The following is a 27,484-nucleotide window of genomic DNA, read 5'->3' on the forward strand; positions in this document are numbered from 1 at the left end:
CAAAAGTTATTCCTTAATTTTAATTTCTAATAGTGTTAATATAGTTATGTATAACCCATGTAAACAAAAGCTCTCAATAATTTTAAAGCATTCCAAGGAGTCCTTAGGTAATAAGCTTTGACAACCACTGAGTTAAAATATTAATTTCTTACTTAAAGTAGTTGCAATTGTTTTCTCTGAAGTTGGGGCAAGTGGGGAGGGCAAATTCTCTCTGGCTCTAATGCTTTATAAGTTGTGCTGTCCAATGTGGTAGTAACCAACTACATGTATTGAGTACATGAAAAGTGACTCATCCAAATGAAATGTACTTAATATAAAAAAAAAGATTGTAAATTATATCTCATTTTTACATAGAAATGACAATTTGGACATACTGGGTAAATAAAAGATATTGTTAAAATTAATTTCATCTGTTTTTTACTTTAATGTGGCTACTAGAAAATGTTAAATGTAGCTTCATTATATTTCTATTGAGCAGCATTATTCTGGAGACATACAGGCTCGACTGTCAATTGTGCTTCCACCAATCACAGATTTATTACTTCTCTAAACTTCTTGGGTTTCCTGGGATGTAAAACGCGGGTAAGGTTAAGGTTGGTGTGAAAACTGAATGTGAATGAAAATGCAGATACGTGATTAGCAACCACCTAAGTAAACAAGTTTGGTGACTGTTGTTAAAGCTTTCGGTTTCTCTGTTGATGCCATCAGAGACAGGCCATGTATGCTCATTAAAGGCCCTTCCTCTGTGACCTATTTCCACTCTGATCACATTAACAACTAATGCTGTCTGAGGCCTGGTCCTGCCTTCCGGTAGGGGACGCCCTCTTCATATCAAAAATTAAAATGACACAAGGTCCTTCTTGAAAGTGAGATATCTATATTTTATGAACGAAGCCCTGGCAAAACCTGAAAACAAAAGCCTTGTGCCATAGGGGTTCCCTTGGCAACCGACGCCAGCACCCATTGCTAAACGGGGCGGGGACAGGGGAAGAGCAGAGAGAACAAGGATATGTTCCGTCGGCTTCTCCTTACCGGTGGAGGTTGCTTCCGGTCCTCCCAGGAGCCCGTCCTTCGGCTTACTGTCCCCCTAGAAACTTGTTCTTTAACCGCGGGTTCCGCCGCCTCAGAAGCCCTAGGAAGCTCCGGTCAATTCTCGGTGATAGTGGCGGGGGCTGCGGCGGCGGGGACAGCGGCGGCGGGGGCGGGCTTCCCGCGCGGCCGCAATGCTGAGCTCCCAGGCTCAGGAGGCAGTGAGCGCGGCCGACAGGGCCATTCAGCGCTTTCTGCAAACCGGGACGGCAGTCAGGTGAGCTTTGGGGGGCGGGGCGGCCAGAGAGGCCCGGACCTGGGTCCACAGCTATGGCCTGCGGCTTCCTATTCACGCCCCAGTCAGGGTCCCCAGGGCCGGAGCGAACATTCTGGAGGCTTCTGCGTCCTGCAGGGTTGAAAGCCCAGCCCCTGAGGCGGGAGGGACGACGGGTCCCTAGAGCTTCTAGGCCTTCGGCAACGCCAATTCTGTATGCACTCCCCAGTTCTACTAGTGACCCCAATTCTATCAGCGTGCCCCACGCTGCTCTTCCAGGGCCTTCTCCAATCCTGTCATTGTTCCCAGAGCTTCCAGGGACCCTCAGGTTTGTCAAGGCCCAGAATTCTGTCATGCCTCTCGGACCTCTCAGTGCTTTGCAGGCCTTTCAAGAGCCTGTAATCTTTTCAGGAAACCCCCAGTCCTTATCGGCTTCCAGTCTGTCTGTTCCTGGCCTGCCAAGGTCCCCCAGTCTCGTCAAGCTAGCCAGTCTTGCCATGCTTCTCAATCCTGTAAAGTGCCCTGGGCTTGCTAGCACCGTCCTCTCCTCTACCCCTCTCCATGTATTGTCAGTACCCCTCTCCCAGTTTTGCCAGGGATTCCCTACTCTGTATGAGTCCTCTCAGTCTTATTAGTGACTCATTATTTTGCAATAGTTAAACCAGTCAGGACCCCTTTATCTGCTAAAGCTCCCAGTCCTGCTAAGGTCCTCCATTCCTGCTAGTATTCCCCAATAGTATTGTCTCTAGTCCTGTCAGAGCCCCTATTTCTCTCCTCTTTTCCACCCTCCCATAGGCTTCAGGCTTCAGAGCTGGACACTGCACCGCCATTATTGTCCCTAAATGACTGAGACCTGTTGTTCAGGTCAGCTTCCTTCCTTTGGAACTGGAGCAGGTCTAGGACTTATTATCCCTAGACCTGGAAGCCATCAGTGGCTGTCCTGTGCCCCCATTCTGTAGATGGGAAATGGGCCTTGAGACAGCCTTGCCTATGGTCCTACAACTAACTGATAGGAGAGCTGGGAGGAGAAGTTAGATGTTTTCATTCCCAAGCCCCACTACTCTCCTCATGTCATTTTGCAGAGGAATGGCATTTCCAGAGTTACCACTTGCTCTTTGATTTTTTTGTCCATGCCCTGCTAAGAACATGGGAAAGCCCCTTCCCTCAACCCTTTGACACTCTGTTCTTCAGTTTTCTTCATGAGCTTTGTGGTTTTAAGCACAGACTTGGCAGCTTGACAGGCAAAAGTTCACATTAATGCTATTTCATTCACTTTGACCAAGTTGGCTACATCTTGAGAGCTTGTTTGGAGGTTCTAGCAGGGGAGTGCAGCTACTTGTATACACTTGACCGAAGAGCGGTCCTCTCCTCTATGGGGTAAAGTTCTCCTTTTAGACTTAAGTGCGCAGCTTCAGGAGGGATGCACGTGGAGCAGTGAGGGAAGAAGAGGACACCTGCCTAGCCAGCCAGATCAGCTGAATCAACCCTGGTGATCAGTGGGTGACAGATTGTCTCAGCCAGATCGCCCTTACATCCAAGTTGGCTACATCTTTTAGTTTCCTCATTTATAAAAGTGAAGATGATAATGGAACCTACCTCCATGGGATTGTTTTGAGAATGAGTTAAGATTATCACTGTGCCTGACATAGAGTATGCACCCTGAAATATTAGTGTTTGATAAGGGGATTTGAGAGCATGTCTAGAGTGCTTTAGCCTTTCAATGATGGCCCTTTTTAACCTTTCCAGGCACTTTTGTGAATATACCTGTTGTGTAAAAGCACAGTGATGCATTAAGAAACTTTAAGTGTAACTTTCATGAAATTATAATACTTAATAATCATAGTAGCTAACATTAACTAAGCTTTTACTATGCATCCTATGCATTAGCACTTATTTAATCCTCAGAACAACCCTGTGAGGTAGGTCTCATGATTGTCCATTGTATAGACGAGGAAGCTGAGATTTAGAGGGTAAAATGATGTCCTAGGGAATATTGGAGCCAGGATTGAACCAGATTGATGTGATTCCACTTTTTTAAGCAAGTGCTGTGCACTATTGATTCTTGGGAGAACATAGATTTATTTGTAATTCAGTTATCGGTTTTGTATCATATCAGTTATGACTCTAGGAAAATGTTCATTGTTGTAAGATAGAGTCCCTAGTATTGCCAGTGACTCTTTGCAGGTTAATATTGACTGAGCTATGATCAAAACAATATTTATATGATTCAAATGTTGAGATATGAATACATTACATACACGTGTATATACACACATATCTAACACATATACAGGTATATATGCACATAGATAGATACACATGTGGTTTGCCTTATTCAGTGGAAATACATAACTTTGTGCAAAAACTTTTAAATTGTTGGTGAAATTTCTTCATTAGTAGTAAAAAATATAACTTCAGTATTCAAGTCAAACCTCAAATTAGGAATCTTTAATTTCATAAATACTATAAGTTCTTTTAATACTATTGTACGTCCCCTCCCCACTTAATACTAAAAGATAATCCATTTCTATATGTTATTCTCCAGTACCCAGTCATTCAGCAAATATTATAGAACCTACTATATGCCAGACATGATCTAGACACTTGGGATATGTCAGTGAGTAAAATAGCTGAAGATTCCTGCCGTCAGGGACTTTGCATTCCAGTTGAGTGAAGCAGACAATAAACTAGTGAATAAGTGAATGTTATGCTAGAAGGTGGTAAGTACCATGGTAAAAAAGGAGAAACAGGTAAAAGGAACCAGGAATGCAGGTTCTAGTACTTTGTTAGACGTGAAGGGGAAATGAAGAGTGAGCCAAGCAGTGATCTGGGGAAAGAGCATACCACACAGAGTGGGCAGCTGGCAAAGGATCGTGGCTGGGGTGGCAGCCATTGTGGCGGCCAAAAAAGAGGCGAGTACTTGGCTTCTTCTCTCAGTGAGACGGGACTTTTGTAAGGTTGTGCTCTAACTTAGGTATTAAATCCTAATGTCTAAATGTGCTGATTTTCAAGACATGATCCTATGTATCTTACTGAGTATTACTTTAACTTGAAAGTTAGGTATTTGGTGGGCCAGTGGATTATTTTGATAATACGTTATTTCTATATACCTAATCTCTATATATACTTACCGTGTTTGTGATAATGGAAGACAGTAAACTTATTTTCTTTTTTAGATATAAAGTCATGAAGAACTGGGGTGTTATAGGTGGAATCGCCGCTGCTCTTGCAGCAGGAATATATGTTATTTGGGGTCCCATTACAGAAAGAAAGAAGCGTAGGAAAGGTAAGAATGAGGCATTACATTTAGACCTGACCCGAACTGTTATTATCCAAAAACAGTACAAAAAGGGGAGGGCAGGGCATTTTTGGTCTTCTTGTATCTTCAGTTTTTGAGCTGTATTTGTTTTTAACAGAAGTTGATTTTAATGACTCGTTATTTTTTATCTTACAGTAAAAAGATATTTCACCCTCTCTAAAAAGTCTTGAGTTTGAGACATGCTTTATAATGAAAATTTCAGTGGTATAATTGTCTAAGTGTTTTGATTAATACAGCAATTGTGTTTTTCAGTAGTACAACAGACCAATTGTGTAATGCATTTGTGGTTTCACTGACTACCTGCTAGTCACTAGAAAATGTTTAAAGTTAGTGTCTTCATTAACGCAACATCCATTTTCTTATTTTTTAAAATGCCCCTTTTTGTACGTGTTGCTCTACTTATAGTGATTAAAAATCATCAAAAAAAAAGGGGGGGGAAGAGGAATAAATGTAGCAAAATATTGATCATTGTTAAATCTAAGGATGGTTATAATTAGGGTTTATTATAGATCCTCTCACTTGTTTGAGAACTTTCATAATAAAAAGTTTTTAAAATTTTTCAGCAGAAGAGGGAAATATTTTGTTGATCTCGTTGCAGAAAGACTGATTAGAATCGGAATAATGGAGTCTTTCCCACTGATTATAAGAACAAAATCATTGTCCAGGGGAGCAACAACAGAATAATTGTTTTCTTCTATTCTGAGAAACATTGCTTTCCTACCAACGGAGGGAGGGGAAAAGAGAGAGAGAATGAGGGAGGGAAAGAGAATGAGAGAGGGAAAGAGAAAGATGTTACTAAGTGTTTTTGTACATTCATTGCAAACCAAACTGTGCCAGACATCATGGTGGGTTTCAAAAGTAACACAGGATGGGGACTTGTCCTTTTATCACTAGAGTTTCCTGAAGGAACAGTACTAAGACTGGGCCTCAGCATGAACAGAATGCTTGCCCTTCTGTGGATAAGGACTTTCTCACATTGGGATTTGAAATTCAAAGCCACAGTACAGAAACTCTGGGTCACCAAAGGGAAAGAAAAGAGTTGGTCGACTGTGATGTGCTGTTCTCTTCTCTGCACCATCCCACCCTACCATCCCCACTTTTTCTAGGGCTTGTGCCTGGCCTTGTCAACTTGGGGAACACCTGCTTCATGAACTCCCTGCTGCAAGGCTTGTCTGCCTGCCCTGCTTTCATCAAGTGGCTGGAAGAGTTCACCACCCAGTACACCAAGGATCAGAAGGAGCCCCCCCCACAGCAGTATTTATCCTTAACACTTTTGCATCTCCTGAAAGGTATCTTGCTGGGAATTTAAAGGGGATTCTGTGCATTTTCTAAGCAGCAGCCCAGATGACAGGCAAAGGATAATAGCCTTGGTTTAGAAAAAAATTATACAGATCATTATGGAAAAATAAAAGCACTAATAGATACAAACAGCAATTTTTTAAACTCAAAGATATAACCGTCTATTTTACAAATTGTCAGTTTAGTAACAGCTTTTTAGGGAAGAATAAAATCCACTGCAACATAACCATTTTGATTATAAGAATACTCTTGTTTCAAAAACAAAATTTTTTTTTTTTTATTAAAAGTATCTCAGCCTAGGTAGTAAGCTAAGTAGCAAGATAAATAATACGAATTGTATTTCAATAGATAGAAAGTATTTAACAAACACTCAAATGTTCAAATTGACCATAATCAAAGAAATATAAATAAAATAATAGTGAGGTACCATGTTTTTAATTGTTAGCAAAGGTTGAAAAACAGATTGACGACCCCGATTAGCTATTGGACGACATGTTCTTACACACTAGTGTGGGTGTAACTTAGGGCAACCTTCCGGGATAGCAGTTCGGAATTACACAGTAATAGCTTGCCAAGGGTTCAGTTTCATTTGACCTAGGAATGCTTTGTCTGGAAGTCTGTCTTAATGGAAACAGAAAAGTGGACTGTGCTTTACACTAGACTGAAGTGAAGTTCTAAGAACACACAAGTTTAGGAATGTCTGGATACTGGCCCTGAGCTTAAAGAGTCACAATATACGTGGAATTTTAAGAGGTCACTGATCTAACTTCCTTTTTAAACCACTATTTTTGACTATAGAACTAGTTCCCTTCCGGCCTCCCTCCCACCCCCCAACATTTGTTAACATCCTGAGGACATTCCACAGAACACAATTTGGGAAATGCTGTCATAGCATTTTAGTAGAAACATCTCCAACACCCAGATATAATGGAAAAGGAAAGAAAGAATGTGGTTGTTCAACAGTGGACCAATAAGCAATCAGTGGAATAGTACATAAGCCACTAAGAATCATCTTTGTGAAGTTTTTTTATTTTTAAATTTGGGAGAAGGAATAGCTTATTATAATAAGTTTAAAAGAGCAGTATACAAAGTATGATGTAATTTGACTTCAGTGAAGGAAAAATTCTACAGATAAAGATTGGACAGAAAAAGACCAAAACGTTGGCCATGGCCATTTTGACATTGTGCAGTTGATAGCTTGAAAACATTTTTAAAAAACGCTATACTTCTAAAACTTTCAACAATAAGCATATATATTCTCATAGAGAAAGTTAGATTTAAAAATCCTTGGCTAATTATTGCTTCACTGAGGTATTTTCCCATGTGAGCTCAGCTTGACACAGAACTATCTTTTTGAAGCTTGTTCCCCTTTTGTCAGGCAATTTGAAAATAATTTACTGCCCTGTTGAAAAAAGACCATTGCAAAGACTGTGTGAAAAGCTGAAATGTGTGCATAGGTGTTATGACACAGGTTTAAGAGTTATTAACTATGCCCGCAGGCCTTCCCTCTTTGACACATTTCACCCAGTGCTGGTATCTGGAGCCGTCCATGATCTGCTGCTCCTAGAATATATGCTCCCTTCTTCGCTTCAGCTTTCAGTATCTTTTGTTTTATTTTATTTATTTTTCAGTGTCTTATTTTGACTTTTAGAAATAATTTTTTGTTATATAAGTAGTTCGTTAATAAATAGTCAAAAATTAAGACATTACAGAAAGGCTCAAGTCCCATTTATTACTACCCCAATCCTGTTCCCCTCCTTCCTTCTGCAAAGTAAGATATAAGTGTACCCTTCCAGACCATTTTCTGAGTGCTCATAGGAATTATATATTGTTTTGCTTATTCTTTTTATAACCAAATAACAATATGCTGTAGAGGAATGTTCATTTCATTACATATAACCTCTACCTCGTTCATTTTTTTTTTTTTTTGCACATTTATTGACCTTATATATGTTGTCTTTTGTGAATTGCTTGCTCGTATCCTTTGCCCATTTAAAAAGAATCATCCATAACATAACATTTATCATCTTAACCATTTTTAAATATACAACTCTGTAGCATTAAATACATTTACTTTGTTGCGCAGCCATAACCACTATTCATCTCTAGAATTTTTGTCTTCCCATAATGAAACTCTATATCCAATAAACAACTCCCCGTTCTCTGCTACCCCCACTATTCTTTCAGTTTCTGTGAATTTGACTTATGTACCTCATTTAAATGGAATCATAGAATATTTATCTTAGCATAATGTTGTCAAGGTTCATCTACCTTGTAGCATGTGTCAGAGTTTCATTCCTTGTTAAGGCTGAATATGAATAATATTTGATTATATAGTCTACATTTTATTTATCCATTCATAAGCAATGGACATTTGAATTGTTTTCACCTTTTGGCTATTGTGAACAATGCTGCTATGAACATTGCTGTACAAATTTTATTCAAGTCCCTGCATTTAATTGTTTTTGGTATATACTCAGAAGTGGAATTGCTGGATCAAATGGTAATTCCGTCTAATTTTATAAGGAGCCGCCACAGTGTTTTCTCTAGTGGCGGTACCATTTTACATTACCACCAGCAGTGCACAAAGCATTCCAATTCTCTACATTCTTACCAACACTTATCTTTTTGATAACAGCTATTCTAATGGGTGTGAAGTGGTATATTGTGGTTTTGATTTGCATTTCCCTAATGATAGTGATATTAAGTATCTTTTCATGTGTTTATTAGTCATTAGTATGTCTTTTTTTTTGAAAAGTTCCAAGTCCTTTGTTCATTTTTTTCATACTAAGTGTTTGTTTTTTATTGGACTATATTTGACATACAACATTATGTAAACTTAAGGTATACAACATGTGAATTTGATAAATTTATATGTGTAATCTGATTGCCATTCTAGTGATAACTAATACCTCGATCATGTAGCATAATTATCATTTCTTTTTAGTGGTTGAGATAATTAAGGTCTAGTCTCTTATCCAGTTTGATTATAATATGATGTTATTATCTATAGGCACTGTAATGGGCATGAGAGCTCTAGGGCTTCTTTATTACTCATTGCAAGTTTGTACCCTTAAACATCTGTTCTACCCCAACCCCCCAGCTCCTGATAATCACCGTTTTACTCTGTTTTTCTGAATTCCACTTATGAGTGATAGCATACAGTATTTGTCTTTCTCTGTCTGAATTATCTCACTTAGCATAATCTCTGTCACATAGTAAGTGCTCAAACAATAATAGCTATACTAAAGATGCAAATTCTCGGACTTAATGGATCAGAATCTTTGGGGGCTTATCCTAGGAACAGACATTTTAATAAGTAACCTCCCTTCCTCCAGATTATTCTGATCCTCACTAAAGTTTGAGAACCATTGGTTTCCCTAGATAACTCTTCCCTCCTTTGTCCACCTGGTGAACATTTTAAAGACTCCGCTCAAATGCTACCTCCTGTATGAACCTTCCTAGATCAGACTCCCACATCCGTCCTTTGCTCCCCTTCCCCTGACCGTATATAGACCTCAACCACAGCATCTGTTACCTTTTTAAAAAATAATTTTTAAATTACAGTTGAAATATATTAGTTTCAGGTATACAACATGGTGATTAGACATTATATAACTTACAAAGTGATCACCCTGATAAATCTAGTGCCCACCTACTACCCTTTGTTCATTTTCGAATTGTCTATATTTTTGTTGCAAAGTTTCAGGAGTTCTTTATGTATGCTGAATATCAGTCCCTTATCAGATATGCGATTTGCCAGCCTTATTCATGTTTATGGTTGAGACACCTCAGTTTAATTAACCATTTGCTTCCAGTGCCTTGTCATGATAAACAGGCTGTATAGTGAACACCTTGTACATGTCTGACATGTATGTCAACACATATTTCCCTGGGGTGTATCCTGAGAAAGCGAAATTGCTGGATTGTAGGATATGAAAACTAGGAGACATTGCCAAATGGCCCCACTGCATTTTAGGCAATATTAGCCTAATGGAGACATTAAAATTTTTTTTGGATGGAAAAAGCTAACAGAGGGATGCTCAGTAGGTGTAGGAGGAAAAAGGAGGTACAGTTCCTTTCCTCATGTGCTTCCTTTGTTGTGGAGGGTCTTCGTTGTGGAGGGTAAATTCAGACCTCAGGGTATATTCACTCTGTAAGACAGGCCTCAGGACTTCTTGGAGCTCACTAAAGTTTGAGAACCATTGGTTTCCCTAGATAACTCTGGGAAACCTGAGGGCTGCTGTTTCTCCACAGGTCACCACTCACAAAATCATTGGCCACAGTCAGACAAGGGTGTGAGTGGCAGTATTCAGAACCTGTAGGGTCAGAGCCTGAAGTATTCAAAGGAATCTTTCAGGTTCACTGCTATAAGTCAAAGAGAAGAAACAGTCTGGCTTAGTTTATCTGGGGAGTTGGAACTCCCAGAAACTGTACTGAGATGACAGGGCCCTATATTTTTATCTCCCATACTCTGGTCCAGTGCACTACACTGTGAGATGGAGGATGGTCAAGATCAGGAATCAGCAAACTATGGTCCATTGGCCAGATCTGGTCCATCACCTGTTTTTGTGAAGTTTTATTGAAACACAGCCATGCTCATTCGTTTAGTATTGTCTGTGACTGCTTTTTTGTTACAATGGTAGAATTGAGTAGTTGCTAAAGAGACCCAGGAAGCCTAAAATGTTTACCAACCCCTGATCTAGATGTAGTTATAAATTCATAAGCCCATCAAACTTTTATTTTTATTAGGCGTGATTGAAACATAACTGTTCAGGCTGCCGCATATACATTGATGTTTTGCAGTGACAATCAGAAACTTATGTAGACAAATAAAAGTGAAGGCCTTATGGCCGCAGGAGAGAGTCCTGTGGAGAGTAGTTAAGCTACTGTGTAGGGTTGGACTAGATGAGTGTTAAGGGTCCTCCCAACCCTGAGAGTTGTGAGTTAAAATCATTTTATTCAATAAGAATCTTATAACAATAAATTTATATTGATGGTAATTCACATAACTGAAGATCATTACTTCATTTAAATGCTACAGCCTTATTAAAAATTATATTCATTCAACAAAGTGCCTCATAGTATACTAAGCATTGGGTAAGGTTACAAAGAATGATGAAAGAGCTAGAATTACAAGGTGAATTTTATAGTTCTTAAATTCTTATTTAGCTTGAATACATTGTGTGGTGCAGATTTTCTTCATTGTTATGCTGGCAAATTTAATAATTGTGCCATCTTTTTTGTTTCCAGCTTTATCCTGCCAAGAAGTAACCGATGATGAGGTTTTGGATGCAAGTTGCTTGTTGGATGTCTTAAGAATGTACAGATGGCAGATTTCTTCATTTGAAGAACAGGTGACTACAACATTCAAAACAGATTTACTTGGAAATCCTTCCCACTAATGAGCTGGGGTTTAAGCTTGCAGTGATGGCTAAAAAACACCTGCACTGTTGCAGCAGGAAGAATAAATGCCAGTATTGACCTTGCAGTTGCCTGGCCTGGGTGTACATTTCTGTAACATTTTAGGCAGCCTTCATGTTCTAGGCTATATTATGAGCTTTGCTCCTGCTCTTATGATCAGAGGAGAAATATAGTTCTTTTTCACCCGAGGGCTGGAACGTTAGCAGGGTAGAGCATAAACACAGGTGCCAGAGAGCAAAATTTTTTAAATTCTTGAATGACTGTACTTCAGTGGAGTATAGGGACACCTGAGTCCTTTAGAGAGTGGCAGGTGGCTTCACCTTAGAGGCTCAGAGGTTCAGTGAGACCCTTTTTTGTACAACACCCTCATTAAAAAGAAATCAGCTTTCAGAGGCTGGCCTAAAGTTGCCTCAAACCGGAAGCAGCTGTCATATGCAACCTCAGGGCCTCGATCGAGCCACTTCCACCTCCTTTCCCACAACTACAGCTTCACTGTTTTCTTTGGTTCTGGCCACTCTCCTTCTCCCCAGACCACTATTACCAGTGGCAAGTCTGAGGCCAAGGCTGAGAGACTGAAGTTCTAAAGACAAGAAATTTAGTTTACAGTGGTACATCCTCGCTAGCCAAATTTCCAGGATGGCCTTGTCCAGTTTTATGTTGGCTACTTCTGCTGCCACCATCCAGACACTGGACCAGAGAAATGGGAGATGGCCTTTCAGCTCCCATAACTGTGGGGCTAAAGTGAAAAGCATTGGAAAGCTCTGGAAAGTGAGGTGGGAAGGCTTTCTAGCTCCTCTTATTTTTAAAGATTATTTCTGTTTCCACTTTAATTTGAAACCGTATATGCATTTTTTAAAACATGACATTGCTATCTATACTTTCTTAAAATGCTTCTCAATCTATTGTATGTTGAAATGTTTTTCCATTTAGAAAATACTTTTTAAATCCTTCTATAACTGGAATTATTTAGCTGCATTTTTCATTTTCCCGAACTAAGAATGATTGAATTTAGCCACCAAAGACATAAGATTCCTTTTCTAAGTCCTGCTCTTCTCTCCAGAACTCACTCAAGTCCCAGTTACTCCTTTGATGTATTTCCAACATCTTCAGCCCACAGCGGCCACTGAGCCAGGTAGTGGGGTGCTGTGCTGTGCGTGGAAAAGAAATAAGCACATCTGTCTTCCACTTTGAAGGCATCCAGAGCACTAGCACAGAGCCTTGTCCATTAGTCAATGGACAGCAGACTTCCACTATCAGCTACTTTTCAGTGTCTGCATGTAGAGCTGTGGAAGATGCATTAGGCTAAGCACTTGCCGCATGTGAATTATATGATTTAATCATCACAGCAACCCTGCAAGGAGTTTCTGTTATTATTCCCATTTTGCAGATGAGAACGCTGAGGCCCAGAGAAATGAAGTGATTTGCCCAAAGTCACATAGCCATTTAAGTGGCAGAGCCAGATTTTGAACCAGTCTTGTGCTGAAGTATATACTTAAGCTCCACCCTTTTCTGTGGTACAATCCTTTTCTCAAGCCAAATAGTTATGTGGCTGATTATGACATAATAGGGTTTGGATCTGACTCTATTCGATTCCATCCTGTCTTGGGATTTTTCTGCCTGGTACACTCCTGGTCATTGCTTCAAGGGCTGGTTCAGATGTCTGCCTTAGAAGGCTCCCTGAGCTTCCCAGGAAGAGCTGATTCTCAGTCTCCTCTGGCTCCCTGGTCAGAACAGGGCTATACCATTGTGCTGCTGGATGATAGCTAGGCTGCCACATCTGTGCCAGGATTGTGAGTCCCCGGAGGGCAAGAGCCTTACCTTATTTATTTTGAATCTCTATCACTGTCTTGCTAACTACTGTTCCTAGCCTGGGGCATTCATTTGTATCTACAACAAAGATTTATTGAAGTGTGCCTCTGGCAGGGTGTGTCGAGGGCCTGGGGTTATAGTAGCAAAACTGACTTACTGGAAGTTCCTGCTGTCATGGAGCTCACATTCTAGTGGGGTTGCAGACATTAAACAGATAATTTCAAGAGGTGCTAATAATAGTAAAATAAGCATGATGATATGACAAAGTGTGTAGGGGGCCTGAGAGCTGGGGCCAGAGAAAAGCAATGGGAGACCACTTTAGATGGGTGAGGCTTTTCTGAAGACCTGGGGTTTTTGCTGAGATCTAAAGTCTAAAATGAAGTGAGGCCTGTGAAAGTCTGGGTGCAGAGTGTTACAGACAGAACAAGCCAGGTGAAAGCCTTGAGACAGCGACAAGGACACAGTGTTTGGAGGATAGTGAGAAGGCCAGCATGGCTAAGGTCAGTGGAGGGGAGAACAGTGGAGGAGAGGGGCTCGCAGACTCTGTCAGGCAGCAGATTGTGCAAGGCTAGGAGGCCGTAGGCAGGAGTTGGGCTTCTACTCTGTGTGCAATTGAGGAGCCACTAGAGCAGTGGTCCCCAACCTTTTCGGCACCTGGGACTGGTGCTCCTATGAGAACTTAATGCCTGATAATCTGAGGTGGAGCTGAGGCAGTGATGCTAGCGCTGGGGCACGGCTACAAATATAGATGAAGCTTTGCTAGCTAGCTGCTCACCTCCTGCTATGCGGCCTGGTTCCTGACAGGCCATGGACTGGTACCGGTCTGCAGTCTGGGGGTTGGGGATGCCTGCACTAGAAGCTTTGAATAGGGATCCAGTTTATGTTTGAATGGGATCATTCTGGTCACTGTGTACAGGAGAGAGACTGTAGGGGGCCAAGAGGTAAGCAGAGAGGAAAGTCTGGAGGCTGTTACTGCAGACATCTAGGCACGGCATGGCTCAAATTGCAGTTGGAGCAAGTGAGATGGGGAGTCCTCCAGAGATTCAGGGTACATTTTGGAGGGAGAGGCTGCTGGACTGCTGCTGAATTGGCTAGGGATGCAGTTAAGTCAGGGAGGGTCTCCCTGGGGAGATGCCATTTCAGAGGAGACATGAAGGATGAGAAGGAAGCAGCCCAATGAAGATCTGGGGAGAGCTCCTCAGGTGAGAATGCGTGAAAGACAGGCCCTGGGAGGGGAATCAGCTGGGCGCATTCAGGGAGCCAAAAGAGGCCAGGGGAACTAGACCTTTGATGATGAGTATGCTGTAGTGTATGCAGGTAGCGAAGTATAATGTTGCACACCTGAAACTCATAACGTTATAAACTGATGTTACCTCGATTTAAAAAAAAAAAAAGAGGGCTAAGGCTTAGTGAGGGAGATTTCTAGGGGCTGGATCATATCAGACTTTGGAGGCCAGCTAAGAAGGCGGGGTGGGGTTTACGTGAGCAGTGAAAGCCATCAGAAGGTTGAAAGTGGAAGAGTAAAGTCATTTATTTGCCTTTGAAAAGATCACCCTGGTGACTCTGTGGAGGGACAATAAGAGCAGAAGCCTAGAGCCCAGTGAGGATGAGTTTTATCAGAGTTCAGGGAAGGAGAGACCTACCCATCCCAGAAGAGTGGTGGCTTTGGGTTTTTAGGAGAGGGATGTTCGCGTTGATCCTTAAAGAGTAGTCCCCCTGCCGTATGATACAGCAATTCCATTTCTGGGTATACACCCAAAAGTATTTAAAGAAGGGACTTGAACAGATATTTGTACACCCATATCAGTTCATATCAGTATTTGCAATAGCCAAAAGGTGAAAGTAGCTCAAGTGTCTTTCTATCAGCAGATGAATGGATGAATAAACTGGGGTTGTATGTGTGTGTTTATACATATATATGAACATGAGTATACTCATAATGGAATATGTACACACACACAATGGAATATTATTCATCCTTAAGAAGGAAGGAAATTCTGACACATGCTACAACATGGATGAACCTTAAAGACATTATGCTAAGTGCAATAAGCCAGTCATAAAAAGGACAAACATTGTATGATTCCTTATATGAGTAGCTGGATTCATAGAGACAGAAAGTAGAATGGTGGTTGCCAGGGCCTAGGAGGTGAGCTGGGAAATGAGTTAGTATTTAATGGGTACAGAGTTTCAGTTTGGGAAAATGCAAAAGTTCTAAAGATGTGTGGTGCTTATGGTAGCACAACAGTGTGAGTGTACTTAACACTACAGACTGAATATTTAAAAATGTTTAAAATGGTAAATTTTATGTTGTGTATTTTACCTCAATAAAAATAAAAAGAGTTGTCAGGTGGAGCGGAGGTTCGGGGCCATCTATCTTGAAGCTTAAAACAGGCTCAGAGAAGCTGGCAACCCATCAGCTTTCTTTCCTCCTCTCTCTGCTGTCTAGAATGTCTAGAAAGGAACTGTTTCCATTTAACTAGTTGCGCCCCGAGAAGGTGAAAAGCAAATCCTACGTACATTAGCAGGAAGGGGGGTGGCCTGGTGGTCCACTTGGGGATGGTTCTGATGCTGCCCTGGCTTCCTGGCGCCTCTCTGAAGAATGCTCTGCCCTTTCACAGGATGCTCACGAATTATTCCATGTCATTACCTCATCATTGGAAGATGAGCGGGACCGCCAGCCCCGGGTTACACATTTGTTTGATGTGCATTCCCTGGAGGTAAATCATTAATATTTTGAATACATTTAATACATTTGTGCATCTTTAATAGGTGTAGGGACCACAAGTGTAATATTTGTACAACTTTAAACTCACAAGTAAGATTCAGTAATAATCAGCAGTGGGGGTGGGGCTGAGGGAGGGTCTTAATTAAACTGCCTACTTTGCATTTGGTGACTTGGAAGGCTCTTTCAAATGATTCACTGCAATTTGCATTGACTTGGAGAAGAAAGAATCTATTTTCTCCTGTTTAACACAGGGGAACAAAGAACTATGGAAATGTGAAATGAATCCTCATTTCCCTGGAACATTATAAAAATTAACTAGTAAAGTGGGGGAAATATTCTGGAAAGAGGAAATGTGTTTTGATTGCATTCGATGAAAAAATAGGCACGGTAACCAACCAGGGAGGATGGTTAAGATTGCTTTTAGAAACCTTGGTTGAAAGTTAATTTTTAGTGGTGCAGTCAGGAACTTGTAAGATTTAGGAGCGGGGTGAGGGTGTTAAGAGGATTGTGGTAGGTTTTCAGTCTGTTTCTTTTCTTTCCCCTACAGCAGCAGTCAGAAATAACTCCCAAACAAATAACCTGCCGCACAAGAGGTAGTCATTTTCCATTGAACTGTAACACATAAATGGGTACTTTTTAGATATAACAATAATTTGCTTTTTTTTTTTTTAATTTTTTTTTTCTGGTGACATCCAGTTTGAACTCTGTGTACTTGCAAAGGAACTGTGTTTTGGAAGCAGCTTCTTTAAATTGTTCCCTTTGGTGAATATCTTGAATTGATCCCTCACACCCTTGGCCTACTTGGTTTCCTTTAAATGGATGTGTTTCTACTTCAAACAAGGATTTTCTTTTTACCTTCTCGAAGTGATCTGGTGAGGAACTTAAGCTGAAACCATCATGTCCTCAAACGTTTCCACTTTGGCCAGCTTTTACTGCAAATGATCACAGTCCTCCTAAGATGGAAATGATTGTTTTCTTAAGATTTAAACTTAAAAAAAAAAAAAAAAGACATCAATTCCTTTGTGTATTAGTGATAATAAGGAGATTCTCTTTTAAGCCCATACTATGTGCCAGTCACTATAATATCTCATTTAAGCCTCACAACAGCTCTATGAAGTTGATGATGCTAGGGATAATGGGATAGATATCCCCATTTCTAGCAAACTAAGGTGAAGTGACTTTCTAGGTCACATAGCTAATAAGAAGCAAGGCTGGAACAAAGCCCAGGGCTGCCTGACTCTAGGGCATGTGCTTCTAAATAGCATATCACATGGTTTATTTCACTAACCCCTATCTTATCCAAAAAAATAAATAAAGTGTTTCAGACCTTCCTTATTCTGATGATTTCAGAAGTTTATTCCACTTTATGGAATGTTCACTTATGGTATCCTTTTTTTGATATCTCAAACACTTTAAGCATATGTTTGTAAAAAGACATTACTAAACACAATTTTTTACAAAAATGTGATTGGTCTATGGCTATACTACCCTGAACAAGCCCAATCCCGTCTAATCTCAGAAGTTAAGCAGGGTCTGGCCTGGTTAGTACTTGGATGGGAGACTGCCTAGGAAGACCAGGTGCTGTAGGCATAAAAAACAAAAAAAAATAAGGGATCGTCAGCTGACAAGATCCTTGCAATCTGTGAGGTCAACCAAAGGTTGCCTCACCTAAAAAATAAAAAATAAAAAAAATAAAATTAAAAAAAATGTGGCTGTACCCATTATACAGAAACCACATTTAACAACCTGTATAAATTCTCCTGTGAAGGGTATGGCTTATCTTTTTGGTGGAAATTAATAAGAAAAGTTATTTCAATTTACTTTTCAGGAGCATGGTTATCTAAAGAGGGAGTTAACTACCACATACTAAAAAAGAGGGTGAATCTTGAGGTTGGTGCCAAAGGGCTGGAGTTGGCATATCAAAAGATGCTTTGTGTTCCAGGGGCACCTCATCCCTCATCCAATCACTGGAAATCTCAGCATCCTTTTCATGGAAGACTTACGAGTAATATGGTCTGCAAACACTGTGAACACCAGGTAAATACAATACCAATATTTGTTTCTGATATGTTCTGGTGAGGTTTTCTTTTAAGTTAAGATTCATGAAGGTTCTAGAGAGTATGGACTGACATTGATATAAGGTATTTATGGTCGCTTGGGCTCTGTACACTTTGTGGGCTGATTGTTCCCCTTTGGTCAATGCTAACATGTCATCTGATCCTCAGATGGCATCTTCTGTGCCAAGAGCAGCAGACCCATTGTGGATTGGCAGGAATTTGAGGCCTAAGGTTGGGTCTATACTGATGGTATACACAACAGATTCTAAAGCTATTGTTTTATTTTTTTTGCTTTTGAGGTTTTAAAATAATTTTTTATTTGGCGTATATGCAACATAATGCAGAATTACGACTCTGACCTCAATTGATTTTAGAATGTTTTCATTACCCTCTCTACCAAATCTGTTTCCATTAGTAGTTACTCCCTATTTTTCCTCCCACACACCCAGTCTTAGACAACCACTAATCTACTTTTTGTCTATATAGATTTGCCTATTTGGGACATTTCCTATAAATGGAATCATATAATTAATTTATGGTCATTTGTGACTAGCTTCTTTCATGGATAGACCCCATTTTGTTTATCTGCTCGTCAGTTGATGGCCACTTGGGTTGTTTCCACCTTTTGGCTATTATGTGTAATGCTGCTGTGAATATTTATGTACAAGTTTTTGTGTGGGCATATGTTTTCATTTCTCTTGGGATACTTACAAATAGAATTGCTGGCTCATGGTAATTCTGTGTTTAACCTGTTAAAGAACTGCCAGACTGTTTTCCAAGGTGGCTGCACCATTTTACATTCCCACCAGCAGAGAATGAGGTTTCCAACTGTTTCATATCCTCACTAATACTTATTATCCGACTTTTTAGTTTATAGCCATCCTAATGTGTGCGAAGTGGTATCTTATTGTGGTTTTAATTGTCATTTCCTTTCTGACTAATGGTGTTGAATCTTTTTTTAAAAAATAAGGTCCATAGATTATAATTTATATGTCTTAAATATCTTTTATAAGTTGCCCATTCATCTCTCTTATTTTTCCTTGCATTTTATTTGTACTTTAATGCTATTGTAAGTGGAATTTAAAAATATTTTTCTAGTATATAGAAATATAGTTGCTGTATATTGACCTTGCATCTTGATATCTTACAAAAATTTAATTATTCTGGAAGTTTTATTGTAGATTCCTTAGAATTTGTTATGTATGTAAACAATTGTCTGTGAAAAGAAAAAGTTTTACTTCTTCCTTTCTAATTGTTATGACTTTTATTTTTCTTGGCGTATTATTTTGGCTAGGATCTCCAATACAAAGTTGTATGAGAGGTGGTAGGAGACAACCTTGACTTGTTTCAAATCTTAAGAAGCAAGTATTTGGTGTTTAATAAATGAGTATGGTATTAGCTTCAGGTTTTATTATATCCCTTTTATTACACTGAGAAAGTTCTATTTCTGGTTTGCTGAGAGGTTTTTTTTTTTTTTTTTGTATCATGAATAGTGATTGAATTTTGTCAGGCTTTTTCTGCATATATTGAGATTTTCATATTTTGATTTTATTCTGTAACTATGGTGAATTGCAGTGATTAATTTTTCTAATATTAAACTAGCCTTGTGTTTCTGGGATAAACTCTACTTTATTGTGCTATATTATTCTTTTTATATATTACTGGATTTGGCTTTTTAAATGTTTTCCAAAGGATGTTAATGTCACTATTTATGAGGACTGTTGTTCTTACATTTTTATTTGTCATGTCTTTGTTAGGTTTTGTTATAAGGATTATATTAGCCTCATAAAATAAGCTGGGAGGAGTTTGGACTTTGGTTAATATTGGTATTGTCTCTTTCTTAAATGTTAGAATTTGTTTCTTTTTCTTTCTTTAGTTCTGTTTTTGCTAAATTTCTTTTGAGACTTGCCATCAGGCAGATATGTATCAACTATAATGTTGACTCTTATTGTCATGATAAATTGTCCCTTTATCTTTGGTAAGTCTCCTTGTCTTGAATTCTGTTTTGCTTGATTAGTTTCCATTTAACTTGTGTTCTATGATGTATCTCTTTATGTTCTCTTATTTTCGACCTATCTTTGATTTTGTATTTACAGTGTGGCTTTTGTAGACAGCATATAATTGGGTCTTGCATTTTCATCCAGCTTGATAATCTGCCTTTTAATTGATGTGTTTAGTCCATTTACATTTAATTTAATGTATTTATATGGTTGGATTTAGGTCTTTTCTCTTACCATTTGTTTTCTATTTGTCTGTTTTTGTTGCTCTGTTCCTCCTTTCCTGTAGTCTTTTGTATTAATTGAATACTTTTTAGTATTTGTGTTAATTTCTGTTGGCTTTTTAGCTGTACTGTTTTACATTTTTTTGTGTATGATGACATCATGCAATTTTAACTTATGGTCCATTTAGAGTTAATATTATATTCCATGTAAAATATAGGAAACTTACAAAGTATAGGTCTATTACCCCATCTTTAGTGATATATTTTCTCATATATGATACATCTACATTCATTACAAACTCCTCAATGCTGTCATAATTTTTGCTTTAAAACAGTTATGTGTGTTTAAAAGAAAGAATAAGAAAATAATTTTATATTTGCCATTTTCGGTGTTCTTCAGCTTTTGGTAGCTCTCTAGTCATTCAAATACTTTTATTTTGGTCCAGCTTTTACAGTTGTTATCTCAAGGAGAATTAGTCTAGTCAAGCTGCTATGCCATCACCAACAACAGGAACTCTTACCCTATTTTACCATCTGTTTTTTGTAATTAATAAAACATCCACATCTTTCCACATAATCATTCATTCTTCTGCTGCACTATTTTTAATACAGTATTCCATTCTGCGGACATTCTGTAATTTATTTATTCATTCCCTAGAAATTTTAAGTATTCCCATTTTGCTGTTGTAAATAATGCTGGGTCAGGTATGTTACCTCGTAGTTTCTCCAAGCTGTCCTTTAGAGTCATTGTACTTCTTATGTTACAAGGTTGTTTTTCATGAAATTCCCGTCTAAGTAAGTACATAGTTTCATTATGGTAATGTTGGACATCTGAGTACTAAACTGTTTAATAAGCATATATCTTTCCATCTATAAAGTTTTGAATTGAACTTAAGTTTTTTCAGGATTTTATGCAATATTTGTTTCAGAGTCCTGTTCGATTTGATACCTTTGATAGCCTTTCACTAAGTATTCCAGCTGCCACATGGGTATGTACTAATCTTTGGTTTATTTTGGGTCTTTTTCAGAGACATTTAAATTTGAAAGGGCCTTGAGGCATTTGTGTAGCTCAGGTGCTATGCATTATTCTGATACATGGTTGGGTGAACCCATCTTAGTTTTAATATGTGGTACCATAGCTCGATTTGGGGGGAGAAGAAGGTGGACAGTTTTTCTCTTCCTGCAGAAATTTTTAGCTTTTTTGAATGCATACACACATACATGTTCATCTCAAATTCAAAGATATCTAAAACAGTGTGGAAATCCATAATCGTCTGCCGTGTTATGTCCTCATACCCTTGAATGCATCACGGTAACAAGTCTAGGGTGCTTTGAGCTCTACATTTGTTTAGGAACCATCCAGTTGTGTCTGTGAAGCTTTATTGCCTGGATAAGCAAAAATAAAGCTCTGGGGTTCATACTGCCATCTGTTAATCATTTTAGTGTAGCTCTCCTTTTGAATGGTAATAAAGACTATTTTTCTTCCTGTGCTGTAGGGTCATCCGTTGACCCTGGACCACTGCCTTCACCACTTCATCTCGTCAGAATCAGTGCGGGATGTTGTATGTGACAACTGTACAAAGGTGTGCCTTTAACCCCAAATGCCATCTCCCTCACTGGGCTTTGGGTTCAGATATAGTGCCCCTCGCATCATTATTAGCTTTGAGCTCTTCTATTTCCAGAGTATCTTTTCAGCTATAGCCATTCCTACCTAACTTGGTTAGGAAATTGGCAGCTGATGAACCACATCTCTTACCCTGATGAAAGAGATTTTATCATAGAATGTTTCATCCACAGAATGTTTAAAGTAGAAATTTGAATCCATGCTTTGAGATGGGACAGGCCCTCTCCAGTTTGCTATAGTCCCCTCCATTCCTGCCTGTCTCACACCCTGCCTTACCTGTGCTATTTGCCTAACTCCCTAAGCAATTGAATTTTACCCTTTGAATTAAGAGGGACTGTGTGGAACAGAAGTTTTGAAGACACAAAACAAAATAGATTATATGCCAATGTCAGAACCTCTTCATTTCTCTGTCTCCACTGTTACTTAAGGAATAAAACAGAGAAAACCCACAAACAATCGGGCAGCTGAGCTCATTTCAGCAGATAGAAGTCAAGGACCAATTGAATACAGGTATAACACTCAACTTGACAGGCAGCTCTCTATAGATGTCCTATTTCAAAAATTTTTGCAGAGATGTTGTTTCTTTTATTTCAGATTGAAGCCAAAGGGACATTGAATGGGGAAAATGTGGAACACCAGAGGACCACTTTTGTTAAACAGTTAAAACTAGGGAAGGTGAGCCCAAACCTCGTTGGCTTTGCATTCAGGGATTCCCTGTGGCCCACTCCTGATACTTGGCACTTTCTGGTTTCTTTCTCACCCACAGCTCCCTCAGTGCTTGTGCATCCACCTCCAGCGGCTCAGTTGGTCCAGCCACGGCACACCCCTGAAGCGGCACGAGCATGTGCAGTTTAATGAATTCCTGATGATGGATATCTATAAGTATCATCTCCTTGGACATAAACCTGGTCAACACAGCCCTAAACTGAACAAGAAGGCAGGGCCTGCGTTGGAATTGCAGGACGGGCCAGCTGTCCCCAAAACAGGTGTGTGCCCAAGGTGCTGAGGCACAGAGAAATAGAAATTGGCATCACCACCTTCTGGAGCCCTCACACCATGAGGGCTTGTCCAGTGGTTGCTTAAATTCTTTAGAATGACAGGATTGGGGGCAAGAGGGGGAAGATTTCTTAAAAGAGGTAAAAATTATGTAGTATGAGATGTATAGTTTTAAAAACTATCAGTTGAAAAAAATAGGAAAAACCTAAGATTACTTTCTGATCTTTTGATTAAGCAATAATTGGGTTATAATATTCCAGTGAATTTCTTCTATTTTCCCCCCCAATACAGTGATCTCATTAAACTGGAAATATGGGGAGGAAATGTCCTGACTAAAGATCACTGAACATCTTAATTGAGTTGATATTTCTTGTTTACTGAATGACTTATTTATCTAGTTCCATTACTGTCTTCATTTGAGATTACTTGTTGAATTAGGTCCCAGTGGAAGGAAGATAGCTCTTATTACTCTCAGTCTTACTGAGAAAATTGAGGACTCGAGAGGTTAAATGATTGGTCCAAGGGCAAACAGCACGTGGGAGAACTGGCAATAGAAGGTAGCGTTGGGCAGTTTTTTTTTGAGGTATCTTAAATTATATGTTGAGTTCTTTAGGGTTATAGATGGGGAAAACTGACTGACATTAAGGGCTCTAAGCCTAAACTCACCATTTACATGCTGCTCCCAATCAAGTCAGGACTCTCTTCCCTGCACCCCAGATTTCCCCCATTAGTACCCTTTACCACTTTTATTCTTTTTTACATCTACCGTTGCATGGCCTGGCAGGATATTTCATTCACAGGAAAACTATTTTGCCTTTTTTCAGTGGATCGATAGATTAATGTCAGGAACAGTTGTGGTGGGTGATGAGGAGGTTTAGTCCTTGGCCCCTGTTTTAAATCAAGGACCTCTTCACCCTAGTTTCCTTCTCTCCTGGGCAAGATTGCAGGTCTGCTCATGTTCAGAGCATGGTAGCTATGGTTAAAGAGGTCAACAGTGAACTACTTGGAACTTAAATGCCCATACCTATGGCATTTGAAAGGACAAGAGATGTAAATATTTCTGTATTTTATCTACACCCATAAACATTTAACACTGTTACATGTTATTATTCCTTAGAAGTTGCCAATTAGAGAAGAGAGACTGTTTAGATCAGTGGTTTGCAGCAGGGAGTTTTGCCCTCCAGAGGACAATGGGCAATGACTAGTGACATTTTTGGCTATCACAACTGAGAGAGGGGTGTTACCAGCATTAGTAGATAGAGGCGAGGGATGCTATTTAATATCTTACAATACACAGGACAGTCCCCCAGACAAAGAATTATCCATCTCAAATGTCAGTAGTGTCAAGGTGGAGAAACATTGGTCAAGGTCAAAGTGTCAGTAAATTAGCTACTGCTTAACTCTGACATGGGTCTTTAGCAAACAGGAATCTCAAAGATTCACAAAGCTGTCAACGTGAACAGTAGACCAGGATTAAAACAGGGACAGAAAGGTAGGAAATTTTATGAATAAACAAAAAGAATAGAAACGGAAATGTTTTTTCTTTGTAATATTACTGGGTAAATTTCAAGGTAATCAAAAGCAGGTTTTGTTTACCCAGAGCCACTGCTAGTTTTAATTGCCTCAGGCCTTTTTCTCTTGTAGTTGTGAAACAGCCAGGGGACCCCCAAACCCAGATTTTTATGAATGGCACCTGCTCCCCATCGTTGTTGTCTACCCTGCCAACCCCGATGCCCTTCCCCCTCCCGGTTGTTCCTGACTACAGGTGAGTCACTCTTTGCAGTATTCATTCATTGTAGACTATTTCTCTTGGTTTCCAAAATAAGCTTTTCACAGAAATGAATGACAATGTAGATTTTTTTTCATTTTAAGGTGGAACTTCACTATGACTCATTCTTATTTTTGTCCAAAATGGAAATCACTTTAAAAAATTTAAAACTACATAAAATTTCAATGTTATGTGTACATATATGTATATACGTGTGAAGGTATGTAGAAATAAATAATAAAGAAAATTTTAAATTTCTTGAGATACCATCTAGAGATCACCAGTTAAATCTTTAAGGTGTTCTACTTGGTAGTCATGTGTCTGTACATATACTACCCAATATACCTATACTCATAGAATGGACATCTTACCAGTAAATGTATTTTGATGGTTGTGTAGTATGCAGTTGTATGGATGTACCATTGTATCAGTCCCTTATCGGTGAATGTCTAGGATTGTTCTGTTGTTTTTACCTATAAACTTTATTTGTAAACCACTGGCATTTGTTCCTGTTGTTCAGCTCCTCCACATACCTCTTCCGGCTGATGGCAGTGGTCGTCCATCATGGAGACATGCACTCGGGACACTTTGTGACTTACCGACGGTCCCCACCTTCGGCCAAGAACCCTCTCTCAACCAGCAACCAGTGGCTGTGGATTTCCGATGACACTGTCCGCAAGGCTAGCCTGCAGGAGGTCCTTTCTTCCAGTGCTTATCTGCTGTTCTATGAGCGTGTTCTTTCCAAGATACAGCACCAGAGCAGGGAATACAAGTCTGAAGAATGACTCTGCCCTGGCCCCAAAGCTGGAGCTGATGGCATTGTCCACACTGTCCAGGAAAGACAAAACCAGACCGTGTGTGTTGTGTGTGTATGCAAGCAGCCCCGCTAGAGTCCTTCAGCTTTCTGGTACATTCTAAGAGCAGGCTCCACCTGGGAGTCAGTGGCCCCAATTCAAACCAAATCAGGCTCCCTGAACAGCTCTGCTGTGTGCGTTAGAAGGTGTTATCCTGTTAGGAAAGCATCCATTATGTCTCGAGTGTCTTTTTACTCACCTGATACAGGTAATTAAAGGAAATCAGACTCCAGAAGCTACCTTTTTTATATTCTAATATGTTAGGTGTTCTCGGAAGGGTGTTATTTAACTTTGTCTAATCCTCTGATGTTTCAGCATAGATCTTTTATTTTTAATAAGCAGGCCCATAAAATTGTTGAGAATTACTGAAATTATTAAAGGCAACAATTTAGAAGAAAAAGTGCCTTTCACTTTCGACTACTTTTGTAGCATGTCCATTATAGAAAATACACTTTCTCTAAGAGTCATAGAAACAATTTTGAAAAGCTCTCTTTGAAGTTTCTCAATGGATAGCAAAAGAACAGCTAAAAGATGCCTAAAGAACACCTGCCTTCCCTTTTTGTATGTCTTTTTCTAGTCTTTCGATTCTTTATATATAGTAAAAGCTCATCTGCCAAATCTGCCCGTTGGGAAATTCTTTCACTACTGTCAGTTCTAAGTGAAACTCTTAACTGTTGCTTTTATCTTTTGTATACTGAACTAAGAGATGCGATTACAGCATATTATAAACCTGTGTGACTAGCCAGAATTGAGCAGTACCTGTGTAATACCTGATTCCGCGGCTCTGCAGAAAACCCTTTCTTACACAAAGATCCATTTTAAATGGACAGTTATTCACATCTATTTATTGCCCATGCAGGCCTCTTAAGGTTTACAGGTGGGGCTAGGGACTGTGTAAAAGTACAACCCTGCCCTGATTTGAGAGCTGGATTTTGAAGGAAGAGCACCAGCTGTGCTGCTGCAGTCTCTCTGGACCTGTTCCCTCATTTGTAAAGTGAAGGGTTAGATTTGATGACCGTCGAAGTCCAGTTGTAGTTATATATTTCAATACCACAAAAAGGTATTGAAATATATAACTACAACTGACACCTAGTAGTAGTGCCACTTTGTTATAGGTCCATATTCTAAATGTATTCATTTCCAGTAACCTAATAGACTATAGTGAGCATTCTCCTCCCCCTTCAGGTAAGTCTCATGAATGGAGCCCAGGCCGAAGGCATTACAGGAGTATCTATATTTTAGCTAGATTTTTTATTTAAAGAGAAGATACCAAATTCAAACAGACTCTTCAGAGATAAGATCTGGAATCAGACCTATCCAGAAGGCTACTTAAGATTAGGCTAAGAGCCATGCTTCCTCTGGTGGGGTGAGGTCGCAGACACTTCTAGACAATGTCTGTGTGTCAGCTAAAAGCATAAGAGGCCCCGGGGATCACCGTTCTGCTCGGGCCCAGCATGTATCCTAATTGTGAACTCACTACCAATAGAACATACTGTGAAGGTTCTCCAGGCCAGAACATCATGGAAAAGCAGCAGCTTGAAGCTTCTGATGCATTCATTGCTGCAGTCCCTTTGTGATTCCGTTTCAGACCCTGGCTTTGATGTTGAAATGAGTGTGCCTGGTTTACCTGAGTTTGATGGAACAAATACCCAATTGTATGAACTTAAAATGCATTACAAAGTTGTAGCTCTGAGTAACTGCTGCTCTGCCACTACTCCTTGAAATCTGCCATTAAAGAGAGATGTTGAGCACAAAAGGGGCTTAATCCTTTGAACCTGTAAACAAATTGTTGGTCAGAGTTCAGGGTTTGAGCCAAGGTTGTAAATGTGAATGATATCTGCAGTCTCTTACCCGATTTAAAGCCGACTTCCTTATTTTGTAAATTATTAGGCATTAAGCAGCAGCCAAATAATCTTATTTCTAGTTTTAAGTTATTTACAAAATAGCTTCATTTTTACAAAAACCTAAGTTAAACTAGTAGTTTATGCCATAATAACTGCTGATTTATGTACTTGCTAAAGGTACCTTTTGTATCTGCTGTGTATGATAGCAATAAAAATCATTTTGTTATGAAAAAATCAA

At 39.5% G+C, this 27,484-nt stretch overlaps 1 protein-coding gene and 1 pseudogene across 2 annotated transcripts; both read left to right on the top strand.

Moving 5' to 3' along the window:
• The first annotated feature begins 1,051 nt into the window (after nucleotides 1-1,051).
• Nucleotides 1,052-27,480, top strand: USP30 (ubiquitin specific peptidase 30). Of its 2 annotated transcripts, none has more exons than XM_036221040.1 (13): nucleotides 1,052-1,306; nucleotides 4,480-4,589; nucleotides 5,729-5,911; nucleotides 11,175-11,278; nucleotides 15,776-15,874; nucleotides 16,433-16,475; nucleotides 17,825-17,919; nucleotides 21,090-21,149; nucleotides 21,657-21,743; nucleotides 22,379-22,459; nucleotides 22,551-22,770; nucleotides 24,425-24,545; nucleotides 25,069-27,480. In XM_036221040.1, exons 1-13 carry the CDS (start codon nucleotides 1,224-1,226, stop codon nucleotides 25,331-25,333), a joined length of 1,551 nt encoding a protein of 516 aa, XP_036076933.1. In that variant the 5' UTR covers nucleotides 1,052-1,223; the 3' UTR covers nucleotides 25,334-27,480. The 2 variants fall into 2 exon arrangements, with proteins under 2 accessions (XP_036076933.1, XP_015980536.2); XM_016125050.2 differs by having other exon boundaries at nucleotides 1,058-1,306; nucleotides 16,430-16,475; nucleotides 25,069-27,474.
• On the top strand, nucleotides 17,354-17,472 carry LOC118603512 (annotated as a pseudogene).
• Nucleotides 27,481-27,484: the final 4 nt, after the last annotated feature.

Source organism: Rousettus aegyptiacus, unplaced genomic scaffold, assembly GCF_014176215.1.
Source record: "Rousettus aegyptiacus isolate mRouAeg1 unplaced genomic scaffold, mRouAeg1.p scaffold_m13_p_5, whole genome shotgun sequence".
In the NCBI taxonomy this organism is placed as follows: domain Eukaryota; kingdom Metazoa; phylum Chordata; class Mammalia; order Chiroptera; family Pteropodidae; genus Rousettus; species Rousettus aegyptiacus.